Source organism: Epinephelus moara, chromosome 19 (assembly GCF_006386435.1).
Source record: "Epinephelus moara isolate mb chromosome 19, YSFRI_EMoa_1.0, whole genome shotgun sequence".
NCBI classification, from domain to species: domain Eukaryota; kingdom Metazoa; phylum Chordata; class Actinopteri; order Perciformes; family Serranidae; genus Epinephelus; species Epinephelus moara.
The window spans coordinates 23032737-23052820 of record NC_065524.1 but is presented as its reverse complement, the minus strand read 5'-3'; the positions used below and the strand labels follow the sequence as shown (position 1 = coordinate 23052820).

Below are 20084 nucleotides of genomic sequence, written 5' to 3'. Positions count from 1 at the left end.
AAATGCCATTCAGCCTTGGTTCCAATTTTTCGCAATACCTCAAGTGTCCATTGGACCCAAAAGGCATTTTTTGCCATAGACCACCATTATAAAAGTGACATTTGTAAATCCGACTTTTTCTATTATGAATTTTTGAGCCATGGAGGTTTTATATTTGTAAAACTTTCCTCAAGCTGAGAAAAGCGATTTAAAAATAAATCTGTGACGTCATCACAATGTAAAGTCTATGAGCTTTGCGGGAACTCGCAGGCGGAGCCAGTGGGAGAAATACATATGCACCAGACGGCAATTCCGTTGGGACTAAATAGGCGCCATCTTGCCATCATGTATGGAGTTATTATACATCTATGCACAGTACAAAGAAAATAGAAATGAGCTCAAGAGCTATTTTGACTGATTAGTACTAGCATATTTCTGGCTTGCTAGTATTTAAAAACCTCTCACTAGGTTGCATTTACACATTTTTTTTGTGTGTGTGGTTAAAGAACCCTATTGTGTCCCCAACACCCCTTAAACCAAAACTGTGCCCCTGATTCAAAGAAACCAAAAAATTCTTTCATGTAATTCCTGCTTCTCTGCCAAACAGAAATACCACATAAAGCTATACATCATTGATAGCTGAAGGGGAACATTCCCTTTAACTTTCTCCAAATGGGAAGAACTCAGACTGCAGCTACTTGCTCAAGGACACTTCAACAGGGAAGATGCCTGCAGCACAGGGGCTTGAACCCAGCTCCTTCTTACAGCTGAGGGGACCCCATAAAATATACATCAGATTTTCCAGCGTTCCTCAAGGACCTTATGTCTTTGACATGCCGATAGTAAAGTCTCAACACTTCCTGGCAGACTCATTAGTGGACGACTGAAATATCTCCTTGTAGTGACCCATGGTAACCTGCTTTCCTTTAGTTAGACCACTTGGAATAAATAGCCGTTTTGCAAAGGAGCTCAAATAAGAAAAGAACAATAGATGGGAAATAAAATTTTCCAGACAGATTGTTAAAATAACCTCGAAACGTGCTGGCCCAGATAGATTCCCCTTCGTCCTCGATAATGATTCCAAGAAAGCCATTGCCGTAGCAGTGTGCTCATATTTCCATACGGGCCATCATGATCAAATGCACACTGGATCTTTTTCTTTAATACCAGGTTGTTAAAGTGTGCTGCAAAGTTTCCAGAGCTGATGGTGTGTTGCCATATCTCTGCAACTAATTGTGTTTAGAACACGTCTGCTCTGAAGAATATGGGCGTAATGTTGGAGGCCAAGGTAGTTAGGAGTATAGCTAAGCTGGATCTGGTGCCAAAGAAACTGCTTGCATAACTCAGAGGTTTATGTGTGCTCCTTGCTTCGCTTCAGTGTTTAATATGACTCATTATTGGTTCTCTGTTTGTATCCTCAGCGCCCCTTAGAGAAGCCGGACGGCCTGGATGTGTCTGACCAGAGTAAGGAGCACCCGCAACACCTGTGCGAGAAATGTAAAGTCCTGGGCTACTACTGCCGCCGTGTGCAATAATCATCTTTAATCAGAGAAAGAGTCAGAGAGCAACTTTTGTGTCCCAAGTCCTATTGCTCATTCTCCATCAAGGCTGTTAACTTCCTCCCTTTACATCAAGGTTTCCCTCATCCCTGCCCTGCACACAGCATGGCGTCCTTTCCTCCTCACGTCTTCCCCTCCTTCTCTCAGATGCCTCAAATATAGACAGTAGCTCTAATCCTTCCTGTCCCTCTTCTCAACCACCCGTGGATTTTTAATCATTATGCTTTTTTCCCAATGACAGTATTGAAGATTTCATCCAGGAATGAGATGTTAACTTAGGATCAATCTCTCAAAAGTGCTCTTCATCAAAAGCAAAAACTCGCCAAAATCAGTGACTTTTTGTGCCTCATGCATCAGAAACCACATAACCCCACTGATCCAACCTGATGTTTAACAACAGCTAATCATATATCGATGAATTAGCATCATTTGAGTCACTGACAGTATTGGTCTCAATAGATTACCTCACCTTGGGGTTTGTTGGCTTTGTGTTTACAGAGATCTGCCTTCCATTTCCCTGCCAAGTGAAGTGTGTGGTAATGTGACGAACGTTTAACCCGGGCCTCTCATGACGGTATAATGTATTCGAGGCCTTTGATGTCTTGCCGTATTTGGGTCAACAGCACATCTTATTAACTGTGAATTAACTGAGGGACAATGTGCCATACATCCCTAGCTTACATTTGGCCTATTTATTTTCTTGTTGTCTAGTGTGCAATTTGAATTTTAACTGGGACATAAAGAAATGTTTTTGTATGTTTGTATATCACATTATTGTGTAACTGCTTCCACGTGTCTTTAGAAACTACTGTAGGTTCAGTCGCTCCTCTTCTAGATTTAGTGCGTTGCTAACAGATAAGGTTTCATTCACCCTCCCTGAAGTATTTTTGTTGCCACACAAATTCTCAGTTATCTATAGTGTTAGATAGGTGTTTATGTTAGATAGGTAAGTTGTGTTAATTTTGAAATCACAAGAAGGTCAGCTGAGAAGGAAAACAGCTCTAGTTTTAGTAACAATAATCTTGCCGTCCACGCAGTTTGAGTTGAATATTCAGTTTTTCAAAGCACTTGAAAAAAATCAACTGCTTGCCACATTTTGATTGCAATTATAAAACAGAATTTTAGAAGTTTAAGTGTTCAGACGTAAAGCCCATAGACTGTTTATAAAGATGAGCGACTTCTATCCACTTCTTCCAAAATATTCCGACACTGGCGCTGCCATCTAGTGCTGGTGACGTCATTTGGAGCCTGAGTCCGCACTGTAGCGATATGCAAATGTAGCCATAGTATCTACGGTCCGCCTCTATACCCATCTGACTCAATTGTGAGTCAACCCCCCTTTTATAGCATCAAATAACTAATTAAAACCAAACTTAAGGGGGATTTATACTTGTGCATCAGCTCTAAGCAGAGCCTACGCCGTTGTGAGCTTTCATACTTGTGCGGTGGTGTGTTTGTGTCACTCTGCAGTTACACCTCCAAAAAACTAGTCAGCTGTGTGCTTTCTGTGAAGTGCTATAAAGTTTAGTTGATTCAAAACACACATTAAACATGGCTTAATAGCTACAATTTCTAACACAAGTACACAAATCAGCTTCACTATAAATCGCAGCATTCCCAGACAAAGCATTTGTCTTTAGCTGGACACATTTTCCCCACAAATACAACATGCTAATGTTTTTAGCACAAGGCTATGGCATTTTACATTGTGTAAATTAGCCTAGCAGCTAGCAGACTTTTTCTGTAGGATATGAAGCCAGGGACAACAGCAACATTTAAAAAAAGTAACGTTACAAAATTCAGCTCTATTACAACTCACAATGTTCACAGACAAAACAACTGTCTTATACTAAACATGTTTTCCAAATAAATATAACATGCTAACGTTATTAGCACAAGCCTATGGCATTTTACATTGTATAAATTAGCCTAGGGACTAGCGGACGTTTTCTCCACTCATGTGAAGCCAGGATAAATCACACAAGAGACTTAAGATGCTATTTTTGTGTAGGTTTAATTGTCTTCACAATTTATTGTTTCTTATCTGTGAAATTAAAGTATATAAAAGCTTTGTTTCCACTGAGGGAAATGGTTTCTGCTCACAAAAATAGACAGGAGGCCTGCGTCGCTGCAACGTGTAGTTACATTTCTGGGGAGGTGCACATCAGGTTACAGCATAGGGTCCGTAGGTACGGGGATGATTTTATGCATAAGTATAAATCCCGCATTACTCTGCAGCCAGCCACCATGGGGCTGTCGAGATGTTTTGGCTTCACTTTTGGGGACCTGTCACGCCGTTCATCTCTATATACAGTCTATGATTAGATGTAACCACTCTGATTAGATTCCAACTTCAAATTAGTCAAATAAAAAAGCAGATTTTGGTTTGACAGAGAATCAAAAAGACATTTTAGTTCACATTTAAGTGCCAGTTGATGCCTGGCTGCCAAAGTGGAATCAATGAAGCTAAACAGAAACTTTCCAAGAGCTTGCACCCTTAAAAACTATGTCCAACAATCGAATGCAGTGTAAAGAGTGTCGAGAGGGAAGTGAAGTTTTGCAGAACTGCAATGATTTTCAGGTTGGTTGAGAAAAATAAGATTTGATATTGGAGGGCTGATTGTGAAGTGTTGATGCTGAAGAATTAAGGATATATAGAAAGTGATGATGAATTCAGTTTAGACTTATATTATTTTTTATGAATATAAGTGCCTACTATTATAAACCAATGTCTTTAAAGAGAGAGAAGGACACATCCTGTTTACATATATCACAGTGCATATCTGAAGCACTACAGAGGAAAGTAATGTAGTTTTGACTTATAGAAACCTGCCTTTCAAGGAACCTTAGCATAGGAATTGTGAACTATTGTATATGTACTGTATTTCTAGCCTTATAAAAGCTGGTTGACTATATATTTTATACTGTAACATACTGTACGTGCCTTAAAAAGATTTAAATCATTCTGAAGTATCAGGACTAGGAAGCCGATTGAAATTGGGAAAAGTCAAGTGGGGGTAGGCCCAGAGACAGAGCAGTTTTAGTGCATGTGGTAACTGTGATGCATAGTAAGTTTAATGCAGGTTCAAGATGTGACAAAGGACAAGAAATTGATGTAGTTCCTCTATTAGTTTGAACTGGCATGGTGGGTGTTCGCTTCAACACAGTTTGCTGAGTTGGAGGCACGGGCTGAAACAGCATTTCCAGCTGGCAATAACAATCCTACTGCGGTCTGTTGTCATGGAATATCCACAAAGATGTTATTTCTTAGTCGATCATCACAACAGACCGGAGTCGCGCATGAAACTGTGGACCTCACTCTTTGTTTCTTTTATCTATTGTAGTTGTGTTTATCAAAGGAACTGTGGGTTTTGTCAAAAAATATACATGGTCGCTGGCCTCAGTGGGAGAGCTCGTAGTGGCTGATTATGGTACCTTACAGTTTTGGGAAATTTAGCTAAATTCCATCTGTGAAGTTAAAGGGGCACTCCAGAGCAGATCCACAAAGTTGGAAGGCTTGCGAGAGACACAAAAATACCTGATATCAATGTAGCAGAGGCTGAGATAACAATATCTTTATTCCCTGGTATGGCTCAAGCTTCAAATATGCTGGATCCTACCTTTCCCATAATGCAACTCAACAGCATCTTTCAGCAGACTTCCCCCGCCTGATGAATGCCCCAATCTTTCAGACTCTTAATCCCCAGTTTGTAACGCAGGCTTTTTGTTAAAAATGTGTCTCCAAGCCCAAGCTGAGATAAGCGTGATGACACCATTATGACATCACCAGGGTTATTTTCTAAGGCTACATCCACACTAATATGCTTTCGTTTGAAAACGCACTACTTCTGCTACATTTTTGCAGAGCGTCTGCACGACTCCAGTGTTTCCGAACCCCTAAAACAGAGACTTTTGAAAACAACTGTAAACCTGTTATTACTGATGGCGATCATTTCTGAAATGGTGCTAAAACGCTCGTGTGCGGAAATCATTTTAATTTTAAAATCAAATTGAATTAAGCCCCTTTCACACATGCACTGCAAACCTGAAATCTTCTAGACATTACCCAAAAGAGCTATATGCAAGGGCATGTGTCCACAGTGGGTTTTTTTTAGTAGAAAAGCACTGACAGAGTGCGTCATCCCAGCGATTCATAAAAAACAAACAATATCTTGACAGTAACATTAGCTAGGTAGCTAACGTGATGCTACGTTAACAGAGGGTTGACACAGTTTACTTTAAGTTTACAAAGCTAACGATGATAAAAGAACACTCACCAGCAACATCCAGTGTCCGCCCGCCAATCTGAGGCAAAGTGCTCTGAAAAAAGATACTGAGCATGGCGCTTGTGGGGGGGGTTGGAGCCTATCCCAGCTGACACTGGGCAAGAGGCGGGGTACACCCTGGACAGGTCACCAGACTATAACAGGGCTGACACATAGAGACAGACAACCATTCACACTCACATTCACACCTATGGACAATTTAGAGTCACCAATTAGCCTGAATGTCTTTGGACTGCGGGAGGAAGCCGGAGTACCCCGGAGAAAACCCACGCTGACACGGGCAGAACATGCAAACGCCATACCGAACCCCCCACCCTGGATTTGAATCTGGAACCCTCTTGCTGTGAGGTGACAGTGCTAACCACTGTACCACCGTGCCACTACTCATTGAGAACAACTGGGAACAAAAATAATAAAGAAGACGCTGGCGCTGAGGAAAAAAAGCCATGTTGACACAGGCCCTAAAATCATAGACGTCCAAATCAGTTGAATCAGACATTAAACAGATTTTACCCTCCCAGCTCCCTAGAACAAAATCCGTGTAATGTCCAATTGAGCCCATGTGTGAATAGAGCACGTAATAGTCTGCAGAATGGGTTCATCGATGATGCTTCTATCATGAGGCTTGCACAAAACTAGAAGAAAGAAAACATACAAGGGTGAAGAAGACGGGTCATTTACGCGAAAATGGCAGCGAAAATGCGTGACCGAAGAGATGACATGCTTCGTAAATTCTGTCGGTAAAGACTGAAGCCGAAATTGTCAGACAAATTAAAGAAACAGCACAAGACTCAGATATGTGACCATGGTGTTATCCTCATCGTGTCCTGCCTCCGGCACGCTCTACCCAGGCACCAAGCCTCGCCCAAACCAAACAGAGTCTTCCCAGTAGGTGTGAATGTCTCTGACACGGACGATTTCCCGTTGTGTGAAGCATGTGTGAACGGGAAACTCTGGACAATGTCTGGACCTGATTCTCCGGACACTGATAGGAGAAACTGACTTTAGTGTGGATGTAGCCTGAGACTTGACAAAGCTCCTCCAGAGCTACAGAAGACATAAGACAACTCGTACTCCCTGTGATGAGTAAAGTAAACCTTGCGAGTAAAACTGGTGGAGTGCTCCGTTTAAAGGAAGGAATTTGCGTATCTTTATCACCAAAAGTTAGAGACCTAATCTGAATGAAAGACTCTCCTTGTAGCTGGGAACAATCCATTTTTCTTACTGTTAACATCGTCTTTCTTTTTGCTCTGTGTGATGACATTAACCTAAAAAGGTCTTTACATCTATCGTCCACATCATACCGTGTGGCTGTAATGAAAGGATACCAATGATGCCTTATGAACTAACCTCATAAACAAGTAACAATGTTATTGTGATTCACCGAGTTCTGGCAGAATAAAGAGAAATCCTGTTAGAGAGTTTGATTCAGCCCAGAGACATGATCTGAGGAGGCCATTTTAAATGGCAAATCAAGAGCCAATGGAAGCAGTTGATACAATACATTTTAAGAAAAGAAATCTGCCTTCAGACGTAATGTCTTGAATTTCATATACTTGACTTTTCTAGTACCTTTTCAGTTCAAATTTGTTATTTTCTATGAATGAGATGTGTATTTTGGAACACTTAGATGTTGAAAATTTTAAAGCAATCTGCAAAACTCAAGAGTTAAATCCCTGACAAAGATAAAGACTGTTGTTATGTATATATTTGATGGCCATCATTATCAAGGATAGTAGCTCTTTTAAAGTGTTATGCAATATTGAAGCTTTTTTGTGTGTGTGAAGAAGGGCCTATTGCTGAGAAATAAACAAAGCTGGGAGTTTTTTTTTCTTTATGTTTTACAATAATCTGAGGGGTTTATCCTGCAGAAATATTTATGGAAAGATTTTTTACAACACTTTTTGTATAGAATATGCAACAAAGTTACACTAAGAAGGAAATATTGATGTCTACATAGAATATTATGAAATGAAAAAAAACGCTGGTACATAATTAATACCCTTTCTCAATTATAAGCCATTGTATTTTTTGTGTGTTTGGTTTTATGATGTTATCAGTGTTGAATAACCCACAATGTTATTCAGTTGCTATATGTAACTAATTACGAGCTGCCATTTACATCCATACAGTCGCATGTATTCATTTTGTAAACAATATTATTAAGATATGTATTGTGTTAACATGCAGAAATCTTTTTTTTTTTCCTCTTAATTAGTGACGGATACTCACCACTGTATAAGCACGATAAACTGTGAGATGTAGTTTGCTTAAAGCAGCAATGACAAGAAACTATTATAAGATGTTACGTTGTTATTAGTAGTTTAGGGGAGTGTATACTTTTGTCAAGAAAGCGTGTGTGACAAAGAACTATTTTAGAGTTTGCATGTGCATGTGTTTGGTTTTGGATGAAACATTATTTTGTGCAATGTATACTTATTTAAATAGTTTGCTACAGTACATATTGTTTTTAACATTATCAGCAACTTCTGATTGTTAGTAGTCCTGAAGTATTTCATTTACCGCTAGTGTAGCCTCTACGAATAATACATATTTACTGAATGTAATGTGTTAACACTTATGTGGTCATCTTGGAAAAGTTATGTTTGTATTCTTTACTGTCAATGTTTGTATTGCAATATTGCAATAATGTAATATTTGAATTGGACAGAACACAGGCGTGAGGTAGGGAAGACAATGATTTTTTGGGGGAAACAAGGACAGTCATGGTTTCGAGAGTAGACCACAGGTCTGTTTTTCATGTCCATGAAACGGCATTCCAAAATGTGCCTTATTTGTTAGTTGGGAAAACATTTTAGTGCTTTAGTGCTGTCGAGAGTTTGATGAATTAAAGTCATATTGAATTAGGAGCGCTTGGATTATGTGGTTTCATTTGTTTGGGTCCTCCGCTGAATTGTTGTTACCAGTAACTGGGAGGTGTTCGCTGTGGAGTTTGATTTCAGCCAAGAGCAACACATTGTTTTCTGAGAGCTCCCGTCCTGTAGAATATTCTGCTGCGAGTATATGTTTTCATCATCAGTGTGTCTCTGCTGGGCTCCAAGACTTATGCAACCCGGAGCGTATAGATTATGATAAAGAGGTTTTTTAATGGATTATTCATGGTGGTTGTGTAATGCAGAGGAGGGGGGGGCATGTAAAACTTGTTTTTCACTTTCCGTGAAAGTGCTGAAAGATAACAGACACATCCAGCTGACAGGTCTTGATTTCAACACTTTGCGGACAAACTGCGGACGGGAAAACCAAAACACAGAAAAAGGACACCGGCTGACATCGGTGCTGTGTGATAAATTGAGACGTTTACAGCCGTAGAAACCAGCTTGTACCAGTTGTAAAGATGTCATTGTGTTGCATGTGTACTAAACGTTGGCCACAGCACCGCCGTCTCCCGAGCCAAGTTTCCATACACAATATTGGCCATGCATTCCAAATAACTAAAACTAAACCAGAGGGTGGGGACCCAAATTATATCAAGTTTGTTACAACATCTCTTGCTCAAACACAGCGAGAGCTAAGAAGTCTCTATAGCAACAATGTAATCTGAGAATTCAAACAAACGGTGGAAGGTCAGCACGCATATGGTTTCATTTAGGGGCAAGAGCTGCTTTTTCACGTCGCTTCATTATTTACTTTCATAAAGTATTAGCTCGATAAGCAGCACCACCCAGTCTCTGGCTCTCAGACATGTCCTGGCCTCCTTTTCTCTGTCTCTCCTCCAGACGCTCTGCCTTTCAAATAAAGAGCCAGCGAAGGAAGAGCAGCCCACATACAAGCTAAAGACATTTTCAGGTTCCTTTATGGTTCCAGCGGATTAAATCAAATGCATTCACCGTGTCCGATGAAGCTGTAGCCCGCAGTTATATCATCTGTCAGCTGCACTCATGCGATATTTCAGCTCCACTGTAGGTGGATGTCACATGATGTCACATCCTGCTCTGATGGACAGGAAGTCGGTTGCACTGGAGAGCCGGCGTCTAAAAAAAGCAGCTGGCTCACTTCCAGGAAGCTTTAAAAGCAGCAGGGTTGGTGGCACATGAGAGCAAATGTCCTGTACTGAGACCAGAGCTAGTAAAATCTGAAAACAGTCATTTTATTTGGCTGTAAATGGAAAGTAATTGCTCCATAAGAATATTTTACATAGTGGGTACCTTAGTGCTTGTACACAAAGGAGATGGCTCATGTTCAGATTTAGAAAAGCCACATCTCTTCGAACATCATATCAACAGTAGAAATATCAGAGGGAAGAAGAGAATCACCCGAGACAGTCCCTCCTTGAAAGTGTCACTAACTCGGGATAAAAGATAGACACCAAAGTGTTGCATGCCGAGTCATCCGACAGAAGTCCATGTGTCACCCTGAGTGTTATTTAGTCTCACCACAGTCAGTGATGACAATTTTCTTAATCACACCACCGTCATGCAAACCAAAGGATTCCATCTTGGTGACCACGTCCATACCTTCCTTCACCTGACCGAACACAACGTGTTTACCGTCAAGCCTGTCAAGAGAAGAGACAGGAAATGACCTCAGCACCTGGTAAGTGAATTTGGTGAGACTGTGAGCAGCAGAGCTGACTGCAAAGTATTTACCATTCAGTTTTCGTCGTACAGATGAAGAACTGGGAGCCGTTGGTGTTCGGACCTGAATTTGCCATTGAGAGTGTTCCTGCAGAGAGCGGAAAGGCTTATGAGTAAATCAATTATATGTGATGCAGTCAACAAGATCTTGACCTCCTTTTATCACTGACCCAGACTGGTGCATAAGAGAAGCCTGACGTGAGTCTGTGTCAAACTGGTGAAGGCCTGTTTGTCTTTTCTATAACTCAAATTGTCATAATGCCATACTTTAAAATAAAGCACCAAGTAATCAGCATGTGGATTAAGTTGATTCAAGAAAGAAGTTATTTTGATTGGTGCATGCTGACTCGCTAAAAAGTAGGTCATTCACCTGGGGATTGCAAAATCTATACAACCAGTAGTTTGAGTGCTGCATGAAATTAGGCACTGCCATCTAGTGGAGAGAGGCAGCTACTGTTAGCCAGGGCGAGGCAGCTTTATCTATAGAGCAGGTTTCATACACCAGAGGAATTCGAAGTGCTTTACAGAGCAATAATGTATAAAACATTATAAAGGACACAGATTAACAAATAAAGAGTAAAGAGGAATAAAAGAGGCGAGGGAAGTGACACACATTACATACATTACATAACAGAGCTGCAGTACAGTTACTTTCTTTCAGATTAATTTGTTGATTTTATTATTTTTATTGACTAATCATTTAGTTTTTAAAATGACAGAAAATAGTGAGAAGTATCCCCACATTTCAGTTACTGGAATTAGAGAACGCTTGGCATTTTTGCTAAATAGATTCCTGAAATCAAGAAATCAGTGTGTAGGATTTAGTGGGATGATTGAAGATTCCAACCAGCTGAAATGTCTCCTATGTGCAAAGTGTGAACTGCTGGTTAGGATTCCTTCAGTGTTCATTGTTCGGGAGGTTTTTACTGGGAGGACTTCTCCTCTTCATAACAAACGGACCAGTGGTCTCATTTCTCAACATTGCATACGCAAAAACAAGGCCTGAAAGAGGCATACGCCACTTCTCATGCAAAAACTGTGACCTATAAAAACAGACTTGATGGGAGAAACTTGGACCCATGCTTATGAACATTTTGGAGACAGGAAACTGGTGATGCAGATGGTGAAGTGGAAGCCTTATTGCAGAAATTGGCAAATATTTTGTGGCGAACACCATTTACATACATTTTTTGTACAGATCCTATGCATTGTTCTATAAATGAGACCACGGGTGATTAAAACCAGTTAAAAATACTAAATAAAGCAGTTTCACGTTCAGTGTTTCTTTGATGCTGTTGGGGTTATCGCACACCTGCTAATGTGTGCTCGCCTTCTTTCTCTAAAACCTTAGGATCATGACATTCAGGAAGATTTCACTGAATAAAACTTAATAAGCAGTTTTACATGAACAATCTGTGTTTTTCTGATGCTGTCCAGCTTGTAATGAAGAGGCTGTTAAGTACAGTGGCCGACATAAAAACATGAATGGCCCTATCTAAAGCCAGGGTTTGGTGTGTCCGTTCTAGGCTACTGTAGAAACACAGCATTGCAAAATGGTGGACACCATGGAAGAACTCCCGCTCCCTATGTAGATATAAACGGCTCATTCTAGGGTAATGAAAACATGCTGATTCTTAATTTTAGGTGATTATACATTTAAGAAAACATACTTCTGACATTATTTTAAATTTCTGCCGGTATATCCCCCTAAATCCTACACTCTGGACCTTTAATAATTCACTGTCAAAATTGTTGATTATCTGTCAAGCTGCTATTCAATTAGTTGACTAATGATGGCCTAGAATGATGGCCTAGAATGCAAAGAGAGATATAATCTAAGCTGTGGAGACGTACCTGGACCAGTGTGTTTTAATTTAAAGTTTTCATCACTGAATGTCTTCCCGTATATAGACTTCCCTCCTGTGCCGTTGTGGTGGGTGAAGTCTCCCCCCTGTAAGAGAAAACACAGCACCAGACACACATGGCAACACTTTATTACACATGCACCATCTTCACTTTGAAACTTACCTGACACATGAACTCAGGTATGATCCTGTGAAACACAGAGCCCTTGAACCCAAAGCCAGCTTCACCGGTGCACAGGGCCCTGAAGTTTGCTGTGAATTTAAACCTCTTATTTATTATATAAATATTATAACAAGTGTTTAAAAGCTGGTTGTTTGAATGATGAATTCAACAGATGTAACTCTTGAGATTCAGCAGCTAAGTTTATAAAAACATACCTGCAGTCTTTGGCACCACATCTGCATTCAGCTGCAGGATAAAACAAATCATGGATCAACACAGAGCTTTTATCTGTACAGGTGTGAGTGCTGTGAGACAGGCTGCAGGTGAGCTGCAGGCTAATGCTAACTAGCTAGCTACCTCAATAGTGATCCTTCCCAGAGGCTCACCGTCCGCCTCGATGTCCAGGAACACCACCGGGTTCTTGGCGGGACCGGAGGACAGCAGCCTGGCGGCGGCGACCCCCGGCCCGCTGTATTTGATACGGTTTTTTATTTGTAACATGGTCGCTGCTCAGCTGACAGGGTGAGGAGGACCTGCAGGCCATGGGAGCTAGTGCTGTTTGCATGTGACGTCACGGGCTGACTGTCGGAACGCGCGGTGGTGAAACAGCGACACCGCGTGGAAAGTTCCGGAACAATAAAATGATAAAATAACTTTATTTAGGTTGACACACAAAAAAAACTCACACTAAGTCCACTTTATAAATGCTTTCTATTGTTTTTTTTTTTTAAATGTATGGCCATTTATCATATGACCAGTTTTACTTTTACTCTCCATGTCTCCATGACAACGGAGTAATTGCATCCACTCAGGAAGTCCAGGCAATGTGATTAAAGCTTCAGAAATACCAAGTAAGTGAACCTTAAATGAGAATATTTATAATAATTCTCTTAAACTGCTGTTCCCAAGGTCAATATTGCACCTCTAACTTGATTTATGAACAAATTAAGCATTAAAATCTATAAAGAGGGGGGGAAATGCTTTACTAAATACCAATTTCTGTCTTTAGTACATTTATATTTTGTCTACAAGAATCTTGAGTAATATTTTACTAGGAAACACATTTCTTTAGCATTGCCTTTCTCTAACTATCACTCGCTGATACCTTGAGATCATGAAGTTCAGGAGGTTTTTACCAGGAGCCAAAGTATCCACAGAGGTGTCTTCCTCTTCAAATCAAACGGACAAGGTGATTGAAGCTGGTAAAAACACTGACTAGCGCAGTTTCACATTATAAACCTGTGTTTTCATAAAAATATAATGGCCTTATCTAGAGCCAGGGTTTGGTTTGTCCGTTCTGGGCTACTGTAGAAACATTGCCCTGCAACATGGTGGACACTGTGGATGAACTCCCGCTCCCTGTGTAGGTATAAACAGTTCATTCTAGGGTAACTAAAATGAAACGATTCTTAATTTTAGGTGATTATACACTAAAGACAATATACTTATTATATTATATTCAATGTCTGCAAATATATCTCCCGAAATCCACTGAGGAAGGCCAGGAGATGTGGTTGACAGCTACTGAAATTCCAAGTGAACCGTATATGAGAATCATTCATTTAAACTGCTGTTTCCAAGGTCAATATTGCACCTTTAAGCCCAACTTTAACTTGATTTATGAACAATTTCAGTGTTGATGTCTATAAAGAATGGTTTGGCAAAGAATCCTACAGCATTAGCATTACCTTTAACTATTGTTGAACTATATGTTCTGGCGCTTTGCTGCCTCTTTTGTGTATTATTCATGTGACAGATCTTTTTCACAGCAGACATTTTGACTTGTCATAGCAAGAGAAGCACAGGTGCATTTAATCACATTAACGATGGCTGCATTCCACTTTGGGGAGGTCCTGGCATTCTGCATGATGAGTCACTGGCTGTGTGTTCCAATATTCATAATACCATACTATATAGTATGCCAAAAAAAGATTTAGTATGTCCCATAACATAGTGTGTGAAATGCAGTATGCCAAAAAATACCAGAATGTTCTACTCAAGTTCCAGTCAAACAGTAATAATAGGAATATAGATTGTTTAAGGGAACACATTAATCATAAATATTACAAACAAAAATGGGACATAACTATAAAAATAACTGCCGGAGAACTGCAGATTAATTTCTCTGTCACAAATCTAGTATATTAGAATCTGCAATCTGTGCAGTTATAACTTTAAAGTTGAACTACACACATTTAAAAGTAACAACAGTAGAGCTCTCCAGGTTGATCGCAGTCTCTTGAGAACTTGGTAAGTGGTGTTTGTTTTATCTCCATGGTAACAGATATAAAAGCAAGAGGGTCAAAGTTCAGGGCATCATGTTATGAGAAAGTAGTATGTCCCGGTTGAGTGCATACTGCATGCAACAGTACATACTTCTTAAGGGCAGCTGCAGTACCTACTAAAAGTATGTGATTTGGGACGCACCCTGGAACAGCTTACTGGGACACTTACTGGAACTGAGCCATCGTTAATGTTGTCAGTTTCACCTGTGATTTTCCTGCTATGACAAGTCAAAGTGTCAGGTGATATTATTTATCTACTAAATTGTTAATATAATTTCACAATAAAGATAAAATGACCATGCGGATGAGGCAGTAAATCAGCTGCTACTCTTATTGGGATGACTGATAACGATGCTTGTCTCTGCCAGTCATATTTACATTTCAGGGAGTGGGTACTGAAGCGGAATATTCCATCCTGATTTGCACTGCTGTTTTCCTGCTACTCACAGTGATCAAATATATAATTTGAATAGTCATTTGACCAAAGGGGCCGTTCTGCTAAACCTTTGTGCCTTCATGTCTGTCCAGGCACAGCGTCGGTAACTGTTTGTCTGATGTTTTGTCAGCATTATTATTCCTCTGTCCAGTTTAGCTTTGATGTTGCTTTGCTTGATTTTTAAAACTGCAAATGCATGATTCTTTTAAATATTTCTAACCACAGAGAGGTGTATTATCTTGTAGATATCAGTATTTTCAGCTGATGCTCCTAATTATTGACCATCGTTAGGTGTCGCAAAGGTTGTAACCCAGAGGGAACTTTATCATCAGTATTATTAGTGACAGTAAATGATCTCAGGTACTCTAAAATAAAATATGAGTAAGAAAACTTTTGTTTGTCTGGAACACTTTAACCCCTTGAAACCTGGAGCAACATCACTTTTCTTGTGCAGCTTTCAGACGCCTTTCGCAAGTATTTAAACCTTTGAACCCCGAGCACATCGGTGTGATTTCTTAAACCTTTGAACCCCGAGCACATCGGTGTGATTTCTTTCAAAGAATATGTGAAAAAAGACAAATGACAACCTTGGTAAAATATGTCCCACAAATTGGAAAAACATATAATAGTTTAAGAAAAAAAAAAACTAGGGAAAAAAAAAAGGAAAATACACTAGCCAAAAACTATATTCATAATTCTCATTATTATAAAAGTATGTTAGAGCATTATTCTAATTTTCCAGGTCATTTCCTTTTTTTATATTATTTTATTTTTTTTTTAAACTTTTTTTATTTTATTTTTTCTAAACTTATTTTTTTAACTCTACTTGTTTCTTTTTTATTTATTTATTTTTTTTAAAATTTAATTAATTTCTTGCTAATTTTGGGGGTCATTTCTTCTTTCTTTGTTCATTGCCTTCTTCCCATGTTTTTAAAGGAAATCAAGCCAATTTGCTCTGGTTTCAAAGGGTTAAGCTACTTGGATCATTTACAACAAATCTGTGACTCACCAGTTAATCAGAAAAAGCTGATTATTTGCTACAGTAATTGAATTAATCTTCTTTCTTTCAGTATTTATTTCAGCCCAGGATAAACTTGCTGCTTTTCTACATTTCATAACGACCTTTTTACTAATAGCTTACGATTTAACAAATTATTAAAGTGTTGAAATGCAGCTTTTCACAGCGGACATTTTGATGTGGGAACACAGCACAGGTGTTACTGATAGCTAATTAACGATGCCAGCATGCACAAGGACCATGAAACTGAAGCAGCCATAATTAATTTCATCATTTACACCTGTGTTTTCCTACTGTGACACGTCAAAATGCCCTCAGTGAAAAAGGCCTGTTGGTTATTTTGTGCTATTTCAGCCTGTAAACACTATTAACATGTGTAATGATTTCAAATTATTGTAATTGTAAATTATAGTTTACTCCTGCAGGTGTTTTGTGGATTGTGTGGCACCTTTTTAATCTTTTTGTGGAATATATAATAATCTGGTTTCACTTTGTGTGTCAAAAGACGCAGAAGGCCATTAATTGTGTTTCATCTGAATACATATTTATTAGATAAATATTAGGATGTCACGTCATCTAACTACATACAGATTTGCAAGACTAAAAATCACAATGTTTTTCTGACCAGTTTAGAATATGAAATGATTGTACATAGAATGTACAAAACCAAAGAGACAACTGCCACCTGTTGTGCCAATCACTTCAGATTGTACCTTTATAGCATAATATTCGCCAAATTGCATAAAAATCATCAATTTGACAAAAGTGTTTTACAAACTGTAAATTTGGAAACAACCCTTAAGAGCCACCAAAAGCTCAACGTCTCCAAGTCCCAATTATACCTCAAAAGGTTTTAATAATTTTGTAGCACCTTTATAAAGTACACAGGTAATAGAGAAATACACAGAAGTTTAATATTACACAAAGGAAAAATGTCTTTTTTTTCTCTCGGAGACCCCAACGTGGAGGGGCACATAAAGTATCTTCCATAAATGAACAGGCGTGGTTAGAGAGGTCTGCACAGACGCAATCAAACACAGACTCATTTTGCCAATTCAATGTCTGACAGGAGGATGCAAGCTTTACAAATTCTAAATACACTATGCACACTCCCCCTGGAGAAAATGAATACATTTCTGTTAACGTGTCTCTATTTGTCATTTACAGTATATACACGTAATCCCTTACATCCCAAACCCCGCCCCCAACCCTCTGCCACAACCTCCCCTTGTATGCAAATAGGAGCTCGTCTCCCCCAAAATCCATTTTACAATATTAATCGCATTCTCTTTTAAATCCTCAATTTCCAGCGTCTGCGATCAGACAGTACAATTTGTGTCGCTCAGATTACTAGACGTGATTTCGTGAAAGGTTGCAGTTACAGTTACACACTGTGTAGGGAAATAAAACATCCCAATGCGGCAGTGCATTGTCTTTAACAAACATAGAAACAAACACATACAACATCTGATCCTTCAACTGTGTCATATGCAGGTGATTTGATCAATTTCTGACGATCAGTAAAAGCCATATTTGGTTCTTCAAACATATTACAAATCTCAAATGGGGGGGACTCTTATCAGACAACATACAGTATATTTTAGATTCGTTGACTGTACTGCATAAAACTGTGTAAACCAAATTATACTTTAAAAAAACACTGGACAAAAAAATAACTTAAAACAATATAAAGTGTGATGAAAATACACAATTCCCACATTTTTGCTAGGTATGGTCATCAAAAGCTCGTTGACAGGACTCAAAACAGAGGACATTTTGCACATTCTCACTTAAATAAAGAGGACGAGGTCACTTGTTCCAATAATATTAAATCACTTATGGAGAAATTTGGACCTCTAAGCTGCTTAACAATCATTTCGACAGAATTTTTTTTAAAGCTGACCAATTCTTACACATAAAAAACTTAAAACTAGCCTGCTGAGCAATTTGAATATTCCTTTTCACTGATGAAAACACACAGGGACTCGATACAAGGCCAGTGAGAGTGCATTTGGATCAATTGGATACAATATTGGACTGGTTATAAGGGATTCTGTGTGTGTTTGTGAGTGTGTGTGAGTGTGCGTATAGTCCTTGACACACATACAGTACCATGTAGTTGCCAGTAATAGATAGGTACAGTACTGTACAGTCACAAAGTATTCACAAAGGGTATATACAACAGCTCTGGAAACACTGTTGGATCATGCAGGATGTTTTTTTTCCCCAAAAAAGATGCAATTCAACAGTAACAAAACGACAAAAGGAAAGATCGGAGTAATCACACACAGACGTTTCTATATAAAACACAGTGATTTTAAAAACTTCTGTAGGATGTTGAAATCCTGCTCAGGCCCGACCCCCTTTTATAAAAACCATAGGACAACTTTGGTGATGTTTCTGATTAATGATGTGGGACAAAGATAAAACACATAAAAAAGGACGACAATTTAAAAAAGAAACTGATGAGTTTGAAATAATAAATATAAAGACGAGAGAAAATTATTTGATCAAGCACGTTTAGGCTGGACAAAGACAACAGGAGCCATTGGCACACATGCACTTGTGAACAAAATGGTGCTTAATTTGATGAGGAAGAGCGAAACATTTACAATAAATACACAAGAACGACCGGGCGGAGGAAACGTAGAGACAGCTCTGCTTTATCTTTCTTTCATTCACTATTTTCCTTCCCTTCTCTGTCTCAAACTTTCCCTCCCCCGCTGTCTTTCACATACGCTCGCAGGCAAACCAAAGAGGACACGTAAACATACACACATGTACATATATATACACACACCGACACACTCACACACACACACACACACACACACACACACACTACATTGCACAATGTGCGCTCGTTTCCTCTGATGACACTCGAGGACATTTTAGCTCGTCCTTTCAGTGCTCTGATTCTGATGAGTTCCAGTTATTCAACTGTCACACACACACACACACACACACACACACACACTGAGGAGTCTGAGGGGAGGTCAAAGGGGCATGGCGTGTGCCAAAGTTTTGGAAGAACACATTTCAAATAGGATAAAAACACTCTTACAAGACATCTGTTGTTGTTGTTTTTTTCACAAAAGGAAAATTATAATAAAAAAACAAACAAACAAACAAACAAAGCTACAACACTTTACCTCGAGCCCACAACGGCTCCCGTCTCCTCCGTGTTGTTTACACATGATGATTATAGCTGCACAGTTTTCAGTTTAAAAGTCACAAATATCATATATGTATATATATAATATCACTTTAGTGCCCGCCAACATGGCTGTAAATGGCGTGTTTCGAGTCAGAGGCGGTGGAACTGGTGCGTGGAATCTTTACACGAGGACAAAAAGGGGAGTGCGGTGGGGAGAAAAAAGGGAGCGGCGTTCCTGCATTCTCCACTGAAATTCCCAAACAGGCGCCTCTTTACAGCTGTGCTCCCATGCCACACATCATCTCTTGATAGACTGTGTATGTGTGTGCGTGCGTGAGCATAGGAAGCCGCTTGAAGTATCGATAGGAGGTCGGTGAGGTGTCTGTGGACGGACAGTCAAACACGTCACGACTCCTGTAGGTGCAGGAGGGGTTTTTTTTAGGGGAGGTGAGGGGCTAGTTGTTCTCGAAGAGGGAGAGAAGGTCGTCGTTGCTGTTGGCGGGGAGGTCGGGAGGGTCCAGGTATGACAGTAACTCGTCTGGGTTGGCCAGCTCTGGAAGCAGCTGTGGAGAGAAGGCAGAGAGAGACCGTGAGTGGCGAAGCTGAGTGACCTGAGAACATGTTTATCTTTCTGACGCTGGGCAACTTTGAGTCATGCTCAAGTGTCTGTTGAAACCACGTAAACAAGCGTAAAGTAAAACACAAACAGAGCACACAGCAGAGAGATGAGAGCAGCTGCAG

At 39.6% G+C, this 20084-nt stretch overlaps 3 protein-coding genes across 9 annotated transcripts in view; 1 reads left to right on the top strand and 2 right to left on the bottom strand.

Moving 5' to 3' along the window:
• zcchc24 (zinc finger, CCHC domain containing 24) overlaps positions 1–8694 on the top strand; it is a 48171-nt gene extending 39477 nt beyond the window's left edge. Inside the window, exon 4 of the mRNA XM_050071410.1 lies at positions 1401–8694. Coding sequence (XP_049927367.1) covers positions 1401–1514 — 114 coding nt within the window. The 3' untranslated portion in view covers positions 1515–8694. The remainder of the gene's footprint in view (positions 1–1400) is intronic.
• A 1221-nt stretch (positions 8695–9915) lies between these two features.
• Positions 9916–13025, bottom strand: ppifa (peptidylprolyl isomerase Fa). Its single transcript, XM_050071411.1, has 6 exons — positions 12805–13025; positions 12663–12693; positions 12448–12536; positions 12274–12370; positions 10432–10507; positions 9916–10340 (listed from the first exon to the last, which is right to left on the bottom strand). Exons 1-6 carry the CDS (start codon positions 12946–12948, stop codon positions 10205–10207), a joined length of 573 nt encoding a protein of 190 aa, XP_049927368.1. The 5' UTR covers positions 12949–13025; the 3' UTR covers positions 9916–10204.
• Positions 13026–13880: 855 nt separating this feature from the next.
• The window catches only part of zmiz1a (zinc finger, MIZ-type containing 1a), a 125840-nt gene continuing 119636 nt past the window's right edge, over positions 13881–20084 (bottom strand). For 5 of the 7 annotated variants that reach the window (XM_050071402.1, XM_050071400.1, XM_050071399.1 and 2 more), the window contains 2 exons: positions 15690–19906; positions 13915–15652 (listed from right to left, as the gene is read on the bottom strand). In XM_050071402.1, coding sequence (XP_049927359.1) covers positions 19799–19906 — 108 coding nt within the window. In that variant the 3' untranslated portion in view covers positions 13915–15652; positions 15690–19798. Of the gene's footprint in view, positions 15653–15689; positions 19907–20084 lie in introns of all 7 variants that reach the window. The other 2 variants (XM_050071405.1, XM_050071406.1) reach the window with 2 other exon arrangements.